This window comes from Etheostoma spectabile, chromosome 7 (genome assembly GCF_008692095.1).
Source record: "Etheostoma spectabile isolate EspeVRDwgs_2016 chromosome 7, UIUC_Espe_1.0, whole genome shotgun sequence".
Classification (NCBI taxonomy): domain Eukaryota; kingdom Metazoa; phylum Chordata; class Actinopteri; order Perciformes; family Percidae; genus Etheostoma; species Etheostoma spectabile.
The window spans coordinates 5493069-5510308 of record NC_045739.1 but is presented as its reverse complement, the minus strand read 5'-3'; the positions used below and the strand labels follow the sequence as shown (position 1 = coordinate 5510308).

General features: G+C 40.7%; 3 protein-coding genes across 4 annotated transcripts; 1 reads left to right on the top strand and 2 right to left on the bottom strand.

Annotated features, from left to right (window-relative positions):
• The first annotated feature begins 5 nt into the window (after positions 1 to 5).
• On the top strand, positions 6 to 1840 carry LOC116692586 (uncharacterized). 2 transcript variants are annotated; one of them, XM_032521006.1, is made up of 6 exons: positions 6 to 345; positions 519 to 593; positions 698 to 825; positions 913 to 972; positions 1104 to 1293; positions 1395 to 1840. In XM_032521006.1, the coding sequence occupies exons 2-6, from the start codon at positions 543 to 545 to the stop codon at positions 1503 to 1505; spliced, it is 540 nt and encodes a 179-aa protein (XP_032376897.1). In that variant the 5' UTR covers positions 6 to 345; positions 519 to 542; the 3' UTR covers positions 1506 to 1840. The 2 variants fall into 2 exon arrangements, with proteins under 2 accessions (XP_032376897.1, XP_032376895.1); XM_032521004.1 differs by having other exon boundaries at positions 457 to 593.
• Positions 1656 to 6942, bottom strand: creld1b (cysteine-rich with EGF-like domains 1b). The gene is made up of 11 exons (XM_032521003.1): positions 6647 to 6942; positions 5673 to 5793; positions 5501 to 5583; positions 5000 to 5110; positions 4768 to 4859; positions 4386 to 4565; positions 4182 to 4277; positions 4002 to 4085; positions 3356 to 3451; positions 3123 to 3263; positions 1656 to 3038 (listed from the first exon to the last, which is right to left on the bottom strand). The coding sequence occupies exons 2-11, from the start codon at positions 5787 to 5789 to the stop codon at positions 2818 to 2820; spliced, it is 1221 nt and encodes a 406-aa protein (XP_032376894.1). The 5' UTR covers positions 5790 to 5793; positions 6647 to 6942; the 3' UTR covers positions 1656 to 2817.
• A 580-nt stretch (positions 6943 to 7522) lies between these two features.
• wu:fl23c11 (uncharacterized) lies at positions 7523 to 16837 on the bottom strand. The gene is made up of 16 exons (XM_032521000.1): positions 16508 to 16837; positions 14260 to 14287; positions 14036 to 14173; positions 13769 to 13843; positions 13530 to 13642; positions 12330 to 12441; positions 11407 to 11445; positions 11131 to 11258; positions 10956 to 11018; positions 10800 to 10857; positions 10480 to 10706; positions 9438 to 9485; positions 9269 to 9320; positions 8988 to 9083; positions 8867 to 8905; positions 7523 to 8534 (listed from the first exon to the last, which is right to left on the bottom strand). Exons 1-16 carry the CDS (start codon positions 16637 to 16639, stop codon positions 7723 to 7725), a joined length of 2160 nt encoding a protein of 719 aa, XP_032376891.1. The 5' UTR covers positions 16640 to 16837; the 3' UTR covers positions 7523 to 7722.
• Positions 16838 to 17240: the final 403 nt, after the last annotated feature.

Below are 17240 nucleotides of genomic sequence, written 5' to 3'. Positions count from 1 at the left end.
TCTTCCTTTGTGAGCGCACTGATGCATGACCTCTCACTCCACGTAGCAGCTTTCTTTCTGGTGGATGGGGGGGGGGTAACCTGATTCCCAAGGCAACTGTTGCCAACGCAAAACTCTCAGTGAACGCACAGGCATGTCACAGTTTAATCTCTAACTTGTGCCAGTACAGTAATTTGCTGTATTTTCTGTACATTTGGATGATTGTGTTATGATTTACTAGAAATCAGAAATGCTACTTTAAGTAGATAATTCAATTGTGCAGGATTTGACACTTAAGCTTCATTCCAAAAAGACTACTCTGGTGGGCGAACAGAAGAAACAGCGTGAACTACAAAATGAGACTACGTAAGAAAATGGCCTTGTTTTTCCCGTTTATTGTCTATTTTAGTGTTTCTACGTAATAGACGTGTTAAACATGTGCTGTGATTCTTTTCATCTCAATCTTCCTAACCACAGCAGCCATCTCTATAGCTTCCACACCAGTGTGTATTCCTCACAACACACTTCCTGTCCGACAGAGTCGCTGCCTGGTGGTCACTCCCATGATGTTTCCCAGCATCTCAGACTCTGCTCGACTGTGTACAAGCAGTAAGGTGAGCACAGATTCATTGACTCTTCGTCCATTGTCTGTCTCATAGGAAGATGGTGTTTGCTTTGAGGTAAACAAATACTTCTTTAATGTAAATGTGCTCTTTAGAGTATTCCAAGACTGAACCCTTTACATCCACCTTTGGTCTATAAACGCACTGTCAGTCTGGAGACGCCAGCTGTTAACCACCACAACCACCAGAGGACACTGATTATGCAGAGGAGAGAGTACCACAGGTAGGAGCATCTGACCAATACCTCATTGTAACTCATTTTCTTAATGACAGTTCAAAGTCACTGACTTGTAGTTGGTTGATGTGTCAGGTATCATCAAGTGTGGCGAAAACCTTTTTATGGGACCAGCAGTGAGAGAGAAGAGTACAGGTGAAATAATAGACTTTCACTTCCAAAATTGAAGTATACTCCCCTAAATGGGGATTGCATTACAACACGTACTGCATATATACTTATTACCATTCATTGGTGACAAAGAAAAGTTGTTCTCATTCCTGTAGGAAAGATTTGCGAGAGCAGTTAAAGAAGCAGATGGAGGAGAAATGTGCAGCTCTAAAGCTGCAGTTGGCCAGTAAAGTGAAGGAAGCAGTGTATCTAAGAGAAGTGGACCGCCTCGCCCTATCCAGTGAAAGAGACTTAAGGATCCAGCACAGCAAAGCAATGACAGCTTACAGAGATGAGAACAAGAGGGTAAGTCCTGTACATACATATTGTATGCACTGACAATGCTGCAACATGCCTAATGCTCTCATGTTACAACAATATGCTGTCCATCTCTGCTGTGTGTGTAGCTAATGGAGCAGAGCTGGAGGGACAGAGCACTAACACGTTCCCAGGAGACCCTAAAGGAGAGAGAGCTGCTGTGTCTCAACCCCATTAACTGGAGTGGAACACTGAAATAGATGGTACCTCAACATCCAGAATCAAAACTTCAGACTCAGGCCTCATTATAACCCTTGGGCAAGCATCAAATGGGATGCAACATATAATGTAATGTAAAGAGCAGAGGAAGCTTGACAAAATGAAATAAAATAAAATCAAAATACAAAACATGAGGAGCGACGGACTTTTTATTGGAAAGCAAACATCTATATAACGAATAATGATTGGAAAACCTTTCAAGCTAAGACAATCAAAGACAGTAGATGTTTAGGTAAGAAGTGATGCTTCAGTGGCTTAAACATGATGCTACTATATCTGCTAGAATTACAATTGAACAGAATAAAAAAAAAAAAAAGACTAACTGCATGGAAAATGCACATATAAATCCACAGTGGAAATGTCAAGAGCAAAATATTACAACCATCTTCCCAATAAATATTGATTTCAAAATAAATAAAAAGGCAACAAAAATGGCTTAGTCATCCAGATGAGAGCTGGTGTTTACCAAAGCACATTCCCTCACACACATTTAATGGTCAATAGCAGTTGTGTTGGTGATCCAGTAGCTGTTAAAGTCAATCTTCCATGCCAAAGTAAAATAAATTAATTCATTTCATTATCATTTCATTCATTTAAGTCATTTCAAATCCTATTTTCATGCATTATTACTAAAAAGAATCTTTCAGTAAGGAGGTAAAAATAATTATGTGAACACAAATAACCAGTGGCTCATAATGGAAATATCCCAGAGTTTCGATGACCTCTCTTTGGGGGGATCCTTAACATTCCATATTTTACCACATGCCCATTGCAAGAAGCTTTGAGTGCAGCAGTAACCTGACACAGACTAAAATCACGTACCATTCAGTCTACGGGAAACCCTCAGCTTCACAGCATTGAGATAATAGAAGACAGGATGGACATGATGACTGGAGGTTTTGATTGTGTGGAAGAAAACAACATAATTTCAACACAGAGGTCAGATGAGACATCCAAATGCATAATAGATTTTAACAATCAGTAGTGGTTTTCATGTCACCCTTGTTCCCAACAAAGTTGAGGTAAGGGATTAAGTTCAGTTCCCTTTATATCAGTGCAGTGTTGCTTTAATATTCCTCTTCAAGATTCATGGCTGCATAGCCTTCAAGTTCTCACTTTGTCTCATCTTATGCTATTTATAAACATAAATGAACCCAAGCCCTTTCAAGTAACTCCCAAGTAAATTCCTGAATGGCTGGCATTACAGGGATAGGCTCCTGCCCCCAGTTGAGTCTTATTCACCTTAACTGGCTGGTTTTCCAGTGTCCTTTCTCAAATCAAGGCTCAAGCAGTCTAGCGTCCCTTCAGAAACCCATCCAGCATTAAGTCTCCCTTTTCCGTCAGCCAGTATCCGGCCATAGCAGCTACACCTCCAATGAAAATGGCTGTGAAAACCATGTCTCCCTTTGCGGCGAGCGTTGCTATGGCACAGATTACAACGCCAAAGAACATCTGCTGCAGTACAAGGACCTCATCATCTGTCATATCGTCAAACAGCCCCTTCTCTGGGCCAGCTGAGGAGGTAGAGGAAAAGAAACTTAGTCAACAGATCAGAGACACTGTCAACAATATATGTCTGTATATTTACTGCTAATTACCAGGGGGCTTGTTCTCAACACAAATGCTATCTCTTCTGATGAATCCATCAGCACAGTCACAGTGGAAGGAGCCCTCCTCATTGGTACAGGCCTCATTGAGTCCTGGACATGCTATTGCACGATCACTACATTCATCTATATCTGTGCGAGGAAGCAAAAAGAAAAACAGTTGAAGGAAATCAGAAAAAAAAGGTGCGGCACAGAAATACAGAAAATAAGCGGTATATCCTTACCAAGACACTTGGCTCCACTCAATTTGTAGCCACGTGCGCATTTCTTACAGCGGGCGGAACCACTACCCATACAGCCCACACATGACTGGTCACAGCCTGGATACAACAAAAGCCCAGTGGTCAACATTACGCACTAAACTGGGCATTATGCGCTACACTGTATGAATAACTGAATTAGTCACACAGTTGAAAATGTTTTCATTACCACAAAAATACTGCAACTAATGAAGTGAAAAATACCTGTCCAACTAGAGTTGCAACAATTAGTCAACAAAAAAGGAATTTGCAACTACTTTGATAATCATTTAATCATTTTAGTAATTTGTCCAAGCAAAAATGCCAAACGTTCACTGGTTCTACCTTCTCGAATGTGAAGATTTTAACATATGTCAGTAAGGTTAACGTCTCTGATTTTAGAATTTTGATCGGATTTAAAAAAGAAAAGGAAAAAAAGCAACTTGTATGCAATACTTGAGCTGTGGGAAAGTTTAGAAAACAGAAGATTAATCGATGATGGAAATAGAAAAAAAAAAAAAATCACACTAGCTGCAGAAATAATCTAAAAAACCTTGAAAGGAGCGTACTTCCTTAGGTTCAATACAGTACACAAACAACAGCAACTTAGCAACTAGAAATGAGAACATACCTCTGCATTCATACGATCCTTCTGTGTTGTGACAGTAGGTGTTAGAAGGACAACGAGCCAGTTCTGTACCACACTCGTCAATGTCTAAAAGACATCCCAGGGCAGTCAAACAACACACATACAAAAAACTGGCACAGAGTCAATGAAATGTGACCAAATGACCGCTAAAGCCAAACTCACCCACGCACTTGTTGTCATGAAGGATCCAGCCGGGTTTGCACTCGAGGCATTTATAGTCCTGTGGCCCCGCGCATTTCTTACAGGAGTGGTAGCAAGCTACAAAGTGTGAAAGACCAGTAGACAGCAGGAAGGTCAATTTTGGAGGACCTCAAACAAAATTACATACATGTACAGAGTTGAAACCATTGTCTGAATTTCAGGCACCTGCACAGGCTCCTATGCTGATGTTGGAGCTTTTCTCTCTATAATAGCCATCAGCACAGCTCTGGCACAGACGGCCCGAGTATCCAGGATCACAGACACATTCTCCATCTCCGAGGCGAGTCCCTTCCCCCTCGCAGCGGCCCAGACCTCCACACACACCACCAGGGTCAGATGGACACTCTATATTGGATAAATGTGCTATTAGTGGTACTCTGGAACTCTTAACAGCCAAGGCTCTGAATTAGCATGGTGATTTGCACATCTTTATGGAATATATATCATCTCCACATTGGGCAACCAAGTACAAATGAGGTTTGGCATGATAAGGTTTTTCTACACTGATATCAGAAAGCTTCTGTTTAATGCTTTATGTTTTTCATACCTTTGCAGTCTGGTCCAAAGCGTCCAGGTGGGCAGCAGAGTCTTAGCTCCTCTATGCACAGCCACTCAAACAGGTCCGGTGCCTCCTGCTGCCTAAAGGACACATAAATCATGTCAGTCATGAAGTTAAAAACGGGCATGGTACTATATATTATCAAAACATGTGCCTCTCTGGGATTCAGCAAAAAAACAGAACAAAAAAATATGTACTACGTAATACACATCACATTTACCTGTGGAACCACCATGTCTCCACTTGGTCCTCTATCTGCTCCAGCAGCCGGTTACATTCAAAATCTGCTTTTTCACAAGCAGCTTCCACTATCTCTAGGAGCCGAGTCTCACTAAAACAAGAGACCAGCAATTAGAGATGTTAGCCGGAAGAACAGCACAGATGCTGTCTCACTCCCACACACCCTGCCAACCCACAACAATAGTGGGGGCCTTTCTCTGGTCCATTGAGAGGATTCCCTCAGTGGACTGTAAAATTTGAAAAAAGACTGTCTTATATAATCATTCACACATAACAAAATATCATAAATTATGCAAAGAAGACAAAGAACTTCTGAAAATAAATCACATTAGGATGGTTCCAGGATTACAAATTTAAAAAATCAAAGTTAGTATTTTCTTTTTGGCATTTTTGATATCAAGAATTGATTGATTCCACAATCCCTATAGATCAAGCAACTAAATGAAGCGTAGGTGTGACTGCAACTGAAGCTTGATCTTACCTACGTGCATACTTGGCCAGCTTTTCTTCTTCCCAGGCAGTGTTTCCTCCCCCAAAGTTTTTGTTAGCTGTTATCTCCAAGCCCTAAAAAAAAAAAGGTAACATTCCAAGAAATACTTGCTCGCTTAAGAAGTCAAGCACAAACTGACGGTACATTAACTTAACTGCAGTACCTTAATGAAACTCTCTGTGAGTTTTCGGCAGGTCTGGCATGGCGCAGTCTGAACTCTCACAACAGAGAGCTCTGAGAGGAGCACCAGAGCAGGCAGGAATGGCCAGGCCCACCACATGATCCTTCAGAATATACACACACAAATACATATTATACACATCAAAGTATGGCAACTACAACATTTTTGTGTTTAAATACTTCTTAATGATCATCACAGCACATACCATCAAATACACTTACTTTGAAAAGCTTTAGCTATCATGCATTAACAGGATGCTATGCATTATTACTGTATGTAGAGGATACATGACAAAACAAGAACATCTGTACATTATAACATAGTCCAAAGCCATGAGATATAACTCTTGTGAAGCATAATGCTCAGTATTTATTGGGACAGTCGGTGTCAGAGTCGGGTTTTTTTAAGCTGTAGTTTTTGTCGTCGAAATGGATTGCATTATATGTATGCCATGCTATTTAGTTCACCCTCTGTGACATCAAATATATTAATATTTCACGATACAGATTTAAGTTTTTTCAAGTAGCTCAGTGACGTGTCTCCAAATATTGTTCTATTAACTCAGCCTTGTTTGAAAAGTTTAAAAACACTCAGCTTAGCCTGGTCGGGATCTAAATACAGTCGGTTTATTCCAGTCTGTTTGGGATGATCATCAGTCACCGTTAGTGTAGCTTAACTAGCTAGCTAGCTCCGCACCAGCATCAGCACCACACAAAATAAGCCAACTAGCAGCTGGCTAAGTCAATAGTTAGCTAGCTGCTAGCTTAAGCTAACGTTGTCTATCATTGTCCTCTAATCTGTCCGGTGTAGCTATCTTTAAACTATAATGAATTACATACTCCCAACGATATTTAAGGAAATATCTACTACGTACTCTTGAATACACTTTCCGTTTCCGTTACTCTAATATTAGCTAGCTGAACTGCTTCTTTTGGCCATTCCATTCTTAACGTTACCTTTTTGCAAAGCCACCGCGTCCGCCGAGTATTGTTTGATTTCCTGCTGGTTCCCACTGTGCAGGCAGAATTTCACATTTTGGAAGGACACTTTTTATGCTTCAACTGTGCCATTTTTGTTGGTAAGCCAGCTGAATGACTAGCTAGCTGACGCTGGTAGTGCTCATGCAGGCTCGTGTAAAGCTAGCCCTGCGGTAGGATCAGAGACCGGGTGGGATGGATGCTGCTTCCAGTTGGTTCTCCGTTTCCATGCAGCTGCAGCTGAGCCACACAGGACATGGCACCGCCCAAACCCTGCTGGGATTTCATTCACTAACCAATCCGTCAACATCCACTTTTACACAGACGGGACTCCGATGTCAGAGTAAAGGTAGACACATCATGTTCATCAAGCCATTTAAACAACACATAATCAGTTATTTAAAAGGCATTTATTGATCTATATGTAAACATTTAGAGACAAGTCAAGATATCTGCAATTACTAATTAAAATGACAATTAATTCATTTGTCAAAACCTAAGATTTGACTGCACTGAGAAAGACTTGTGGGTTCCAAAATGTAATCATTTGCCATGTTGTGATCAAAAGAGCATGAAACAACATGATTCAGACAAATTCTTTATTCAATCACACTTTAAACAGTAGAACAAAACACAGTATAAAACAGACTCACCATGCATGGATAAAGCAATTGATTATCTTTAAAGAGAATGGAAAAAACGGTTAGAAACAAAATCTTCAAGTCAAGGCTTTATATGCAATAACTTAAATGTGCATGCAGAATGTAGAATACTAGTAAATAGGTTAAACACACAGTAGTGAGGTTTTAGTGTTGTGCACTTTTATTTATCTGGAGAAGCCAGAGCTCAAGTTAGTAATAAAGGAAATACTCTTTCCACTCCCAAAACATGTCACCCCTGTTTTAATAGCCACTAGTCCCTAAATGTTTAGATCAGCAAATGCAAAAGCTGCCAAACTGATATGGATATATCTGAACATTTGTGTGTCACTTCAACTCAAAACTGGCTGTTCATCCCAAAACTTAAGCTTGGTCTTGTATCATCCTCTCCTGCTGTCAGACCCATTCCATTTCACTGACCTTGGGGCTTGAGTCAGGGCTGGAGGGAGGTGTGTTAATACATGGCTGCAAGGGCACCCTTTCCCCAGAGTCCTCTACTCCTAACCCAACACAACTTTGGGGCACTCCTGCAAGACGTAATAAAGTTTTCCCTGCTGTAAACCCTGACAGCCCTCGTGCGAGAGCTCGGGATGCCAGTCTAAGTCCCCCGGCTCTTTTCCGTCTGGCTGATGCGGTAGCCATTTGCCGAGCCCCAGCCAGTTCCGTCAGAAAACCCAGGCTCTGGGAGGGGAGGCTGTAGACATGAAGGCCGCGGAAAAGTTCTGGCAGCGGCCGGAAACCACCGGGAGGCTCAGGTGGAAGTGATTCAAACTGTGCCAACATAAACCGCTCACCAGCGCGGCCCTGTAAATAGTCTGCTAGAACACAGCTCAATGAAGCAGTAAAAACATCTACACAGGGAGAAGAAGCGGTGTAGATTCTTTCTGCCTCCCCTTCTTCCATGACCCTGTTCCTCTCCTTGGGAGTGTTTCTTTCCCAGCTCCGGGCTCCCCATTCTTCAGCCCTTATCCAGGCAGCCTGGGTTAGGACCAACACCACTTTGCCCCCCTGCTTTTGCAGTCGGTTCAGTCTTGAGTGGAGCCATGGCACGGGGCCCAGTACACTAAGCTCGGCCTGGCTCCAAAGGTCAAGAGACACACTGAAGCCGAGGCCTTGGAGGGACGAGCCCAGGTAATTCATCAGCTCTGGCAAAGCCTGGTCGTCGTCAGGTGGATACAGCAACACGACATGACCACCACCCACAGCTCCTGTAACAGAGTAAGATTTAAACCTTTTAGAAATTTTGAAAAGAATATTTTCAACAGCTGTCTCTGTCCAACAGTCCGAAAATCTTTTTTTCTGCAAAAAAGAATGAGCCACAATAGCAGCTACAGTAATAGTAGCTACTGGAAAAGATACAGAATGTAAATGTAAGAAGGAAGGGTAATATATGCAAGGGAGCATTTAAACACAAAGAAATGAATAGTCAGAAATCACTACAAATGTATGGATGACATTTCATTCATAGTGTTAACCGTTTAAATGAGATGTGGAAAATCGTAGTTGCCCAATATGAAATAAATGTCAGGCCTTTACATACCTTTAACATCCTCTTCTTTCAACCATCTCCACATGTAGCCTAGAAGGAAAACAGAAGTACACATTGATGTATTTTGCTAAAGTGCTATTATTATTTATTTATACTGTATTTAAAAACTGACCTTTAAGGACCCCTTGTATAAGATAGGCTCCTATTATGGCCAAACACATCAGTAGTAGTCCAATGAGGAGTGGCAGGCTCCATCTCCATCGAGGTGCTGGAAAATAAATTAATGATTAAGTCTTTAAAAAGCATGTTAAAGAGGATTCACAGACGGTGACAAGTGTACAGTGAATGTGTAATTACTTATTGACCACATTCTAATGAGAAAATGTAGCTTGTTTTAGCTAATAAGAGTTAAACAGTAAACATCTGGGTCTGGATAATAATTAATCGTCTTACTTGCAAATGGACAATGGGGCTCTGAGTATGACTCCATTCCATCTATCTTTATCTAAAAAAAATAGTGAAGGAGTTAAGGTTAGCACGGTATGTAGGCTACTGAAGTATAAAGCAGTGAAATATGTTTACAATTGTATGTAAAAGATTATATTTAATATATCAGGACCACCTGAACACAAATTAGAGGATGTGACGACCCATTGAACTCTCCTGTTTTCTGAAAAGTAGATGAAAAAATACATGAATGAATGAAATAAGGATTGAGACAAAAGTGAAGATCCATCATTAAACATGCAACAATAATTTAAAGCATATAGTTAATAATAATCACACGTTTTGGAGGGTGAGGGTAATTGCAGTTAGGATGTGCAGTGGAGGAGTATTTAGATCCTTTACTTGAGCAAAATAGCAATGCCCCAATATAAAAACTAATCATGCATTCAAAATGTTACTTATGTAAATGTAATGATCATTGTTGAGCAAAAATGCACAGTAATAGAGGAAAAAGTACTCTTTAGCAAAAATAAATGGTTATATTAAAGCTGCGGAAGGCAGTTTGTTTTGGCATTGTTGGGCAAAAATGTCATAAAAATCTTTCAGAATAATGTTATTCAAGTAGTCTGAGAAAAAAACTATACCTCTGCAATTAATTAATTGAGACTTTGGCCAATCACAGGTCATTTCAGAAAGAGAGAGCATTCCTATTGGCTGTTCTGCGCATGCATATGCCCGTGTCACAGAGAGACAACACCAGAAAAGAGAAGGCATGGAGTAAAATTACAGGAGTGGTTGGAGTGGAACGTAGATATTAATAAACACTTGATTGTTCTGTAAAGTACTTGTAGGGACATTGAGATTTCTTAGTCGGGCAGCAAGACTTTCCACTTTTGAGGCACTCCCAATGTGGTATGGCGCGTGGCGGAGGACGGTACAAAACCGCGCCGCAGCCGGAACGCAGCACAGACGTGCCCGGTGGAGAATCGGAGTAAGTGTTGTATTATTATAATATGATTGGATTAATGTTACCGATGCATTAAGCCACATTTTAATGTTGTATCAAGATGGAGCACAGTTTAACTAATTTATATTATGTTGGGTAGTTTAATATCTGTCAGATAAATACATATATATAGTATAAAGTAAAAAGTACTTTCCAACTCTGAGGATGTGAATGCTTGTAAAGAAAGCAAAGGTTTTTCTTGATGTTTTACCCAATGTCCACTGCGTGTTGCACGCCAGCCAGCATGTTTGTGGAGTGTCTGTCTGGAGCCCGTCACCTCTTCACACTGGCCTCCTGCCAGGTCTTTCTTGCACAGCCTCACCTCCGCCTCCAGTCTGCAGGGGGCAGTCACATTCCAGCTCAGCCCAACGTCCCCCTCCCTCATCTGAGACTCCTTCACAGACACAGACACATTGTGCTGCATGCTTTCCAGTGCATCTGTAAATATATACAATGCATTGCTGAACTGTGAAATCATTTACAATGAAAATGTATCTTGCTCTCAGTTTGACCTCAGTGAACTCCCTTTACATTGTTCGTTTTTGAAAGGGCAGAGTTCCCCATGAAGCGTCTTTCCCTTTCGCCATACCTTAAAAGAAAGAATTTTTAAAAGAAAATTAAAAAAAATATATATTTCCAAAACATGTTTGTCTTTTTCTTCTCGGTTACAATTAACATGTTAGCTACCTGGAAGCAGAGGCATGGTGCAACAAAGTTGGATGAAATGACCATTTCTCTCCTGCCTTTGGGCTGCAAAGGTTAAAAAGAAAGTTAAATAGATTTTAGATTGATTTTTGACCAACAGAGCATATTTATATAAATATATATATATATATATATAAAAGGTTTAGCATTGACTGACCCACGGAAGAACCTCCCCAGACCTGTCATTCCACACCATCTTCCACATGAGCTCTTCTTCTCTGGTATCATTGTGTTCCAGTTGGACGAGGACCACATTTCTCTTATGATCAACTCGGAGTCTGGGAGCTGAGACATCAATCATCAGAACTTATAACTAGGCTGACTCACTCTATAAGGAAGTAAAACTGCCAATACTGGCTTGGCACTGCCTTGTGCATACTTGTCTAGATAAACAATGAGTGACTATTATTCATTTCTCAAAAACATCTCTTACCACATTCCTTTACAGCTCCCTTTAGGCTCATGGAGCAAACTGAAAGAACAGAGGTTGATGTTCAGTGACGTTACTAGTCAGTGATTCAGCGTGTTTTTGCTCACATACACAGTAGAGCCCGACCGATATATTGGCGGACTGATATTAGGCCTTTCCCGAACTATCTAGTTTAAATAGTCATTCGTCAGAATCATTTGTAATGACATGATCCTTATGAATTAATATTTAACAAATAAAATAAAAACGGACGGTCAATCATGTTGTGAGTGTTGGCGTTGCACAGTTTGTCCACCTGAGGGCACTCTACAACGTCCCTGTTGGCAACACTCAATCTTAAAGGAGGTATGTGCACTGGCTGGATTAACACAACCTTTATGCCTTTCTGTCACATCTACTGCAGTCACATTTGCTGTGTTCACTTGGATGGAATAACTGCACATGGCTGGGCACTTGTAATGACACTTTGAACATGTTTAGAGGCTAAAAACACGTTTAAAACTTGCCCTGTTTAAGCCTGTTGGGTGCTAACTCTAGCAGGGGGATAACACGGTGTTGGCAGCACCGATTGTTCTCATTTTTCTCTCTACTGACATCACTCCAAATTTACAAACAACAGCGCTACATGTTGGAATCGATTGAAATTCTCCTTCAAGTTTGTATTTTTTATACATATTATTTATCAGAACTTCTGTTGTGATAATAAAACAAATTATTATCTTATTATTTTTGTGAGAACTCATAAAAAAACAACAAATGTTAGGGAAATCTGTCTGTTTTGTTACGTATATCTGGTTTTTAAAAAAAAATATAAAAACGAACAATATATAGGGATATCATATTTTTAAATAACCAAATATTTGTGTCGTATTGGCCTTAAAAATCCTTTATCGGTCGGGCTCTAATACACAGCACTTAAAAGTTACCTTCTTCTGAAGATGGGATTGTGATATTTTGAATGTTGTGTTTTCTCTTTGAATATTCGTAGACCTCAACCACAACAGAAATGCCAAAGGTCACTTTTTCGGTCAACAGCAGCTGCATTTGTAGAAAATACATATACACATTACAAAGTGTTTAAATCACTACATAACAACATGAACGCTAAAATACAAAAGTTATTTTGGAAACTTACCTTTCAGCTCCTACTTATTAAATAAGTATATTTAATAAGCAGGAGTGCATGACAGTGAGAGAATAGCAGCGGTGGATGAAGAATTCAGATCCTTAACATAATACAACAATGTCAAAAAGACTCGGTCTATTACTGTCACATGTCCTACTACTCAAACCATATGTATGACATTCTCCCTCCATCCACCAGATGCCCTGGACTTTCTAACCTCTCCACGTCCACACAGCCCTGCAATCACCTGAGTCAGCTCAGCTGTTCTAACTTTCCTCCACAGTGACTCCTACTTCCTTTACTGGTCCACTTTCTGTGGTTGTTGTTAGTTAGTCATTGTTGCGTTAATGTTTTTTGTTTTGTTACCTGCAACCTGTTTGCCTGTTGCTTGCTTGCGTGCTTGCTGCCTACGTTTGGACTCTCTGCTTGTAACCCTCATTTTTTAATATATAATATTATAACAGCATTAGTCTGCCTATCCTTGTCTGCATTTCATTTGCATTTAGTGCAGTGGTCCCCGACCTAGACATCTAGCCCCTCTTAAAAGTCACAAGATACATATGACGGGCCAGGAGAATATTAATTGGAAAGGAAAGAAGAAAAAATATTCAGTTTTTGAAAATGTTCTAATATTTACTTTTTTTGTAAAATAATTAAATATCTTACAAACAGAAATTTTAATTAAGCCATCCGAGAAGTTTAGAGATGAAATGTTTCTTTGGTGGAACTGTAAATAACTAATAGACATCTGAGAAACCAGACACCAGCGTTTTTTGTAAGGAGCCACAAGCTGAATGTCAATTAAATCTAGTGAAGTACAAGTTTAAAGTTACGTTAAAAAAAATGGATATCAGTACCGTATGAATAAAACTAGGCCTACCTTAACATTTTACTTACAGTTTGTGAGTAAATCTACATAGTAACTTTCCACCGTTGGAGACTAGTTAATGAATTAGTGAAGAGCAGAAACAACAACTTACAACTGCCCAATATTATCTACCTTATGTGTGGGCTGTTGAGAAGAATTTTGGTTGGAACCGGAGAAGTTTGATCCAAACTGGAGTGTCTTGCAAAAATTGAAGCCTGGGGAGCTGACACACATATTCACCAAAGCTGTAACACCACAGAGAGTAGAGAAGAAGAGTAAACTGTGTAAATAGAAAAGTTCATTAAGTTATTTTATAGAATACAATGTGTGTGACATAGTGTGAGTCATAGGTCGAGCTCGTGGTTGTATACCTTTTGGCTCAGGTAACTCTTCTTCATCAGTATGGTCACCAGACTCCTCAGAAACCTCCTTGGCATTATCCACTTCTGCAACAACAATCACAGTCAGTAAATATGACAGTGGCAAACGTAATGTTTTAGAACAAGTCTAACAACTATAAGAATGCAGGAAAAAAATACTCATGAGATGACTTGACTTTATTGGCTGCATAAAAAATATAAAAAATTCAAGGAATGTCACCCTAACTGACAATGTCACAAGATTTACAACAAAACTACCTTGGACTGTTATGTTGATTTGCAGGCAAGGTTCACAGTTGTCACGTGTGGCTGAACAGCACAGAATCACTTCAAGCTGAACATGTGTAACATCCACTGTATCATCTGGATCGGGCAGAGCAGCAGCGTACGGAAAGGCTGGGGATAGGAGAGCCGTTCTGCTTTAGAAAACTGTAAGGCTATTACCGTGATAAGAGATGCACTCGTGTTGATCGGATCCCTACCTGAGCTCACGAGGCAGTCAGTCAAACCCTGAGGAAAGAAAAGTTGTAGTATGAGAATTGAATTTTCACCCATTCCACATGAAAAAAAACCTCTTGAGTAGTGTATGTGTTAACAGTGGTGAAAGAGGTTTTCAGATCCTTCACCATGCATAAAAGCTGCAATACTATTATTACTATTATATGCTATTGTACTGCAATACATTTTCATCTAAATTCCACATGAATTACCAATAAAGTACCTTACTACCCCACCAGAGCACTGAGCTCCCAGAATGCAGGCTTACTTGTGGTTCCTAGTCTCTAAAAGTAGAATGGGAGCCAGAGCGTTCAGCTATCAGGCTCCTCTCCTGTGGAACCAGGTTCCAGTGTGGGTTCAGGAGGCAGACACCATCTCCACATTTAAGAGGAGGCTTAAGACTTTCCTCTTTGATAAAGCTTATAGTTAGGGCTTATAGTTAGGGCTTGCTCAGGAGAGTCCTGAACCATCCCTTAGTTACGCTGCTATAGGCCTAGGTTGCTGGGGGACTTCCCATGATGCACTGAGCACCTCTCTCTTCCTCCTTCTCTCCATCTGTATGCAACCTCATTCCATTACTGCATGTCACTAACTCAACTTCTTCCCTTTCCTGGAGTCTTGTGCTCTCTCGTCCCTCCCCTCTCTCCTCCTATCGCTTCCTGCAGGTGTTTCTGGCTCTGGGTCTGTGGTTGGAGTCACATGCTGCCTCCATGTTCTGCCACCTCTGCTACAATTCTCCATGTCTCTCTCTGTCTGTCTGTCTGTGTCTCTCTCTCTCTCTCTCTCTCTCTCTCTCACCCCAACCGGTCGAGGCAGATGACCGCCCACCCTGAGCCATGGTTCTGCTCGAGGTTTCTGCCTCTTAAAAGGAAGTTTTTCCTTGCCTCTGTCTCCTAGTGCTTGCTCTTTGTGGGAACTGTTGGGTTTCTGTGAGTACGGTCTAGACCTGCTCTTTTCTGAAAAGCGCTGTGAGATAACTGTTGTTGTGATTTGACGCTGTATAAATAAAATTGAATTGAATTGAATTTAAAACTACAGACAGGTGACAAATTAAAGTGTATAATAGTATTTCAGTAGGAACAGTAAAGTGACATCTGTATTAAGATCTACTGCATGGGAGGGACACAGTTTTGGACCATTGTGTTAGACATTGCTACACCATCATTATCAATACTAATCAAAAAGCATGACGCTCCATTCCCAGTAGAGTTCCAGAGTGCCATTTACATACTATATATACTGTATATACATTACATTTTCCCTTCTGTGACATGTCAAAATAACCTTTATTAAAAGGCCTATACTGTACTTTAATAAAAAAATAAATACTTTTAATGATCCCCAAGGGGAAATTAAATTCTTAAACTATGTATATTACACATTTAACTCACACACACACACAAATGGAGAGAGGTCAGAGTGAAGGGGCACCCTGAGCAGTTGGGGGGTTCAATGCCTTGCTTAAGGGCACCTCAGCAGTGCACAGAAGTTAAACTAGCACCTCTCCAGCTATATCCAGACCACAGGCTGGTGTACTCTCTGGTTGATTTAAGTCTCTGAAACTAAATTCAGAGAAAGTTCAAGCTACAACATCTCGTCCTTGGAAATTGAGCAATGGAGTAAGGTGTCAGGCACAATAGTAAATAAGTAATGGACATTAAACTCTGATCTCTCTCTCTCTCTCTCTCTCTTCTCTCTACTAATTCACCCAAAGACCTGAAGCCTGCTCTCTAAACTTTTGTAATGCTGCATTCATGGATTGGCTAGAGTGTTCATACAACAATAAAAAGGTGGTAACACCTAAATAAACAGAGAAATATTTAAGTATAGCTAAATTAACTAAATTATAAACAACTGATAACTTACTCTATTATTTGTCTCTTGATATAAGAGAAAATGGTTTTACAAATGACCTAATAAAAACAAACACTAATTAGGCCTGTAAGTTATAGTAAAGTGGAATAAATTCACTACAGAGGACAAATACACACTCTGTATCTGTTATCTGTTGCGCTTTTAAATCCTATCAAATGATCATATCCTGGTTTCAGAAACCTGACACCCGCTACCTGAAGCACCACTCTACTCCGGTTAAAACCACAACATGTGTGCCATTTCAACTTATCTTGTTTTCTGAACGTTCTTTGTTTGGCGCAGAACACCGCGGCTATAGTGAGAAGTGCACACAGACCAACCCAAGCCTGGATGCCGTTGTGATCATGGACTTGTTACCTCGCTACATATGAGTTCAGGTGCGTCATGGTCCCTCATCTCCAGCGCTCTCGTGGTCGTGAAGACCCAGAGTTGCAGCAGTGACAGCAGCGGGAGAGAAACATGTTGCACCCGATGGAGCGTGAGAGCCATTTCTTGGAGAGCGCCTCTGCGCCTGGCACTGGGAGTCTCTCTCCTGCGTCCTGCTCCTCGGCTACACTACGAAACCCAAAGAGTAGAGCGCGTTATCCTGAAACCCACCCAGCAGCACAGCATGGCAGTGATAGTTCATCGGAGAAACGAGTGTGACTTGTCCAGCGCCCACACTGTTGCGATGCTCCGAACAATTGTCCTTTCCAATGATCGACAGCTCGGGAATGGGGCGTGTCTCAGCGATGGCTTCCCAGGGGCAATAAAAGAAACTTGTCACACCGCACATCAAGTTTCTGCTTGGTTCTTATCACTCAGTGCAAATTACATCATAAAATAAATACGATCCAGTTTGTAACAACATAAAGCCCAAAGCAGGCCTGGTCGGCAGCATACATGACGATGCATAGGACTGTTCGAATAAAAATGTGTTGTTAATTATTAGCCCATCAGCTAAAGTCAAATATTTCTCACAGACAACGGTATTAAAACTGAAAAGTAGAACCGCGTGTCAGTTCAGTGGACCGTTAATATGGCCAGTAATATATAGCCGTACACCATGTATGTCTGTTGTGGGAATTGACCCTGTGACATTGTGGTTAGA

What these genes read in the sequence shown, in the direction of transcription:
- creld1b (XM_032521003.1), bottom strand. Translation starts at nt 5,789, where the DNA reads ATGTGGTGGGCCTGGCCATTCCTGCCTGCTCTGGTGCTCCTCTCAGAG. An exon ending in GAGACATGGTGGTTCCACAG is followed by an intron (nt 4,860 to 4,999) that starts GTAAATGTGATG and finishes TGTGTCCTTTAG; the next exon opens with GCAGCAGGAGGCACCGGACC. An exon ending in AGGATCGTATGAATGCAGAG is followed by an intron (nt 3,452 to 4,001) that starts GTATGTTCTCAT and finishes TGTTGTATCCAG; the next exon opens with GCTGTGACCAGTCATGTGTG.
- LOC116692586 (XM_032521004.1), top strand. An exon ending in GACTGTGTACAAGCAGTAAG is followed by an intron (nt 594 to 697) that starts GTGAGCACAGAT and finishes TGTGCTCTTTAG; the next exon opens with AGTATTCCAAGACTGAACCC. An exon ending in CAGAGGAGAGAGTACCACAG is followed by an intron (nt 826 to 912) that starts GTAGGAGCATCT and finishes TTGATGTGTCAG; the next exon opens with GTATCATCAAGTGTGGCGAA.
- wu:fl23c11 (XM_032521000.1), bottom strand. Translation starts at nt 16,639, where the DNA reads ATGGCTCTCACGCTCCATCGGGTGCAACATGTTTCTCTCCCGCTGCTG. An exon ending in CTGAACTCATATGTAGCGAG is followed by an intron (nt 14,288 to 16,507) that starts GTAACAAGTCCA and finishes TTCTTTCCTCAG; the next exon opens with GGTTTGACTGACTGCCTCGT. An exon ending in GCCCCATTGTCCATTTGCAA is followed by an intron (nt 9,084 to 9,268) that starts GTAAGACGATTA and finishes TTTATTTTCCAG; the next exon opens with CACCTCGATGGAGATGGAGC.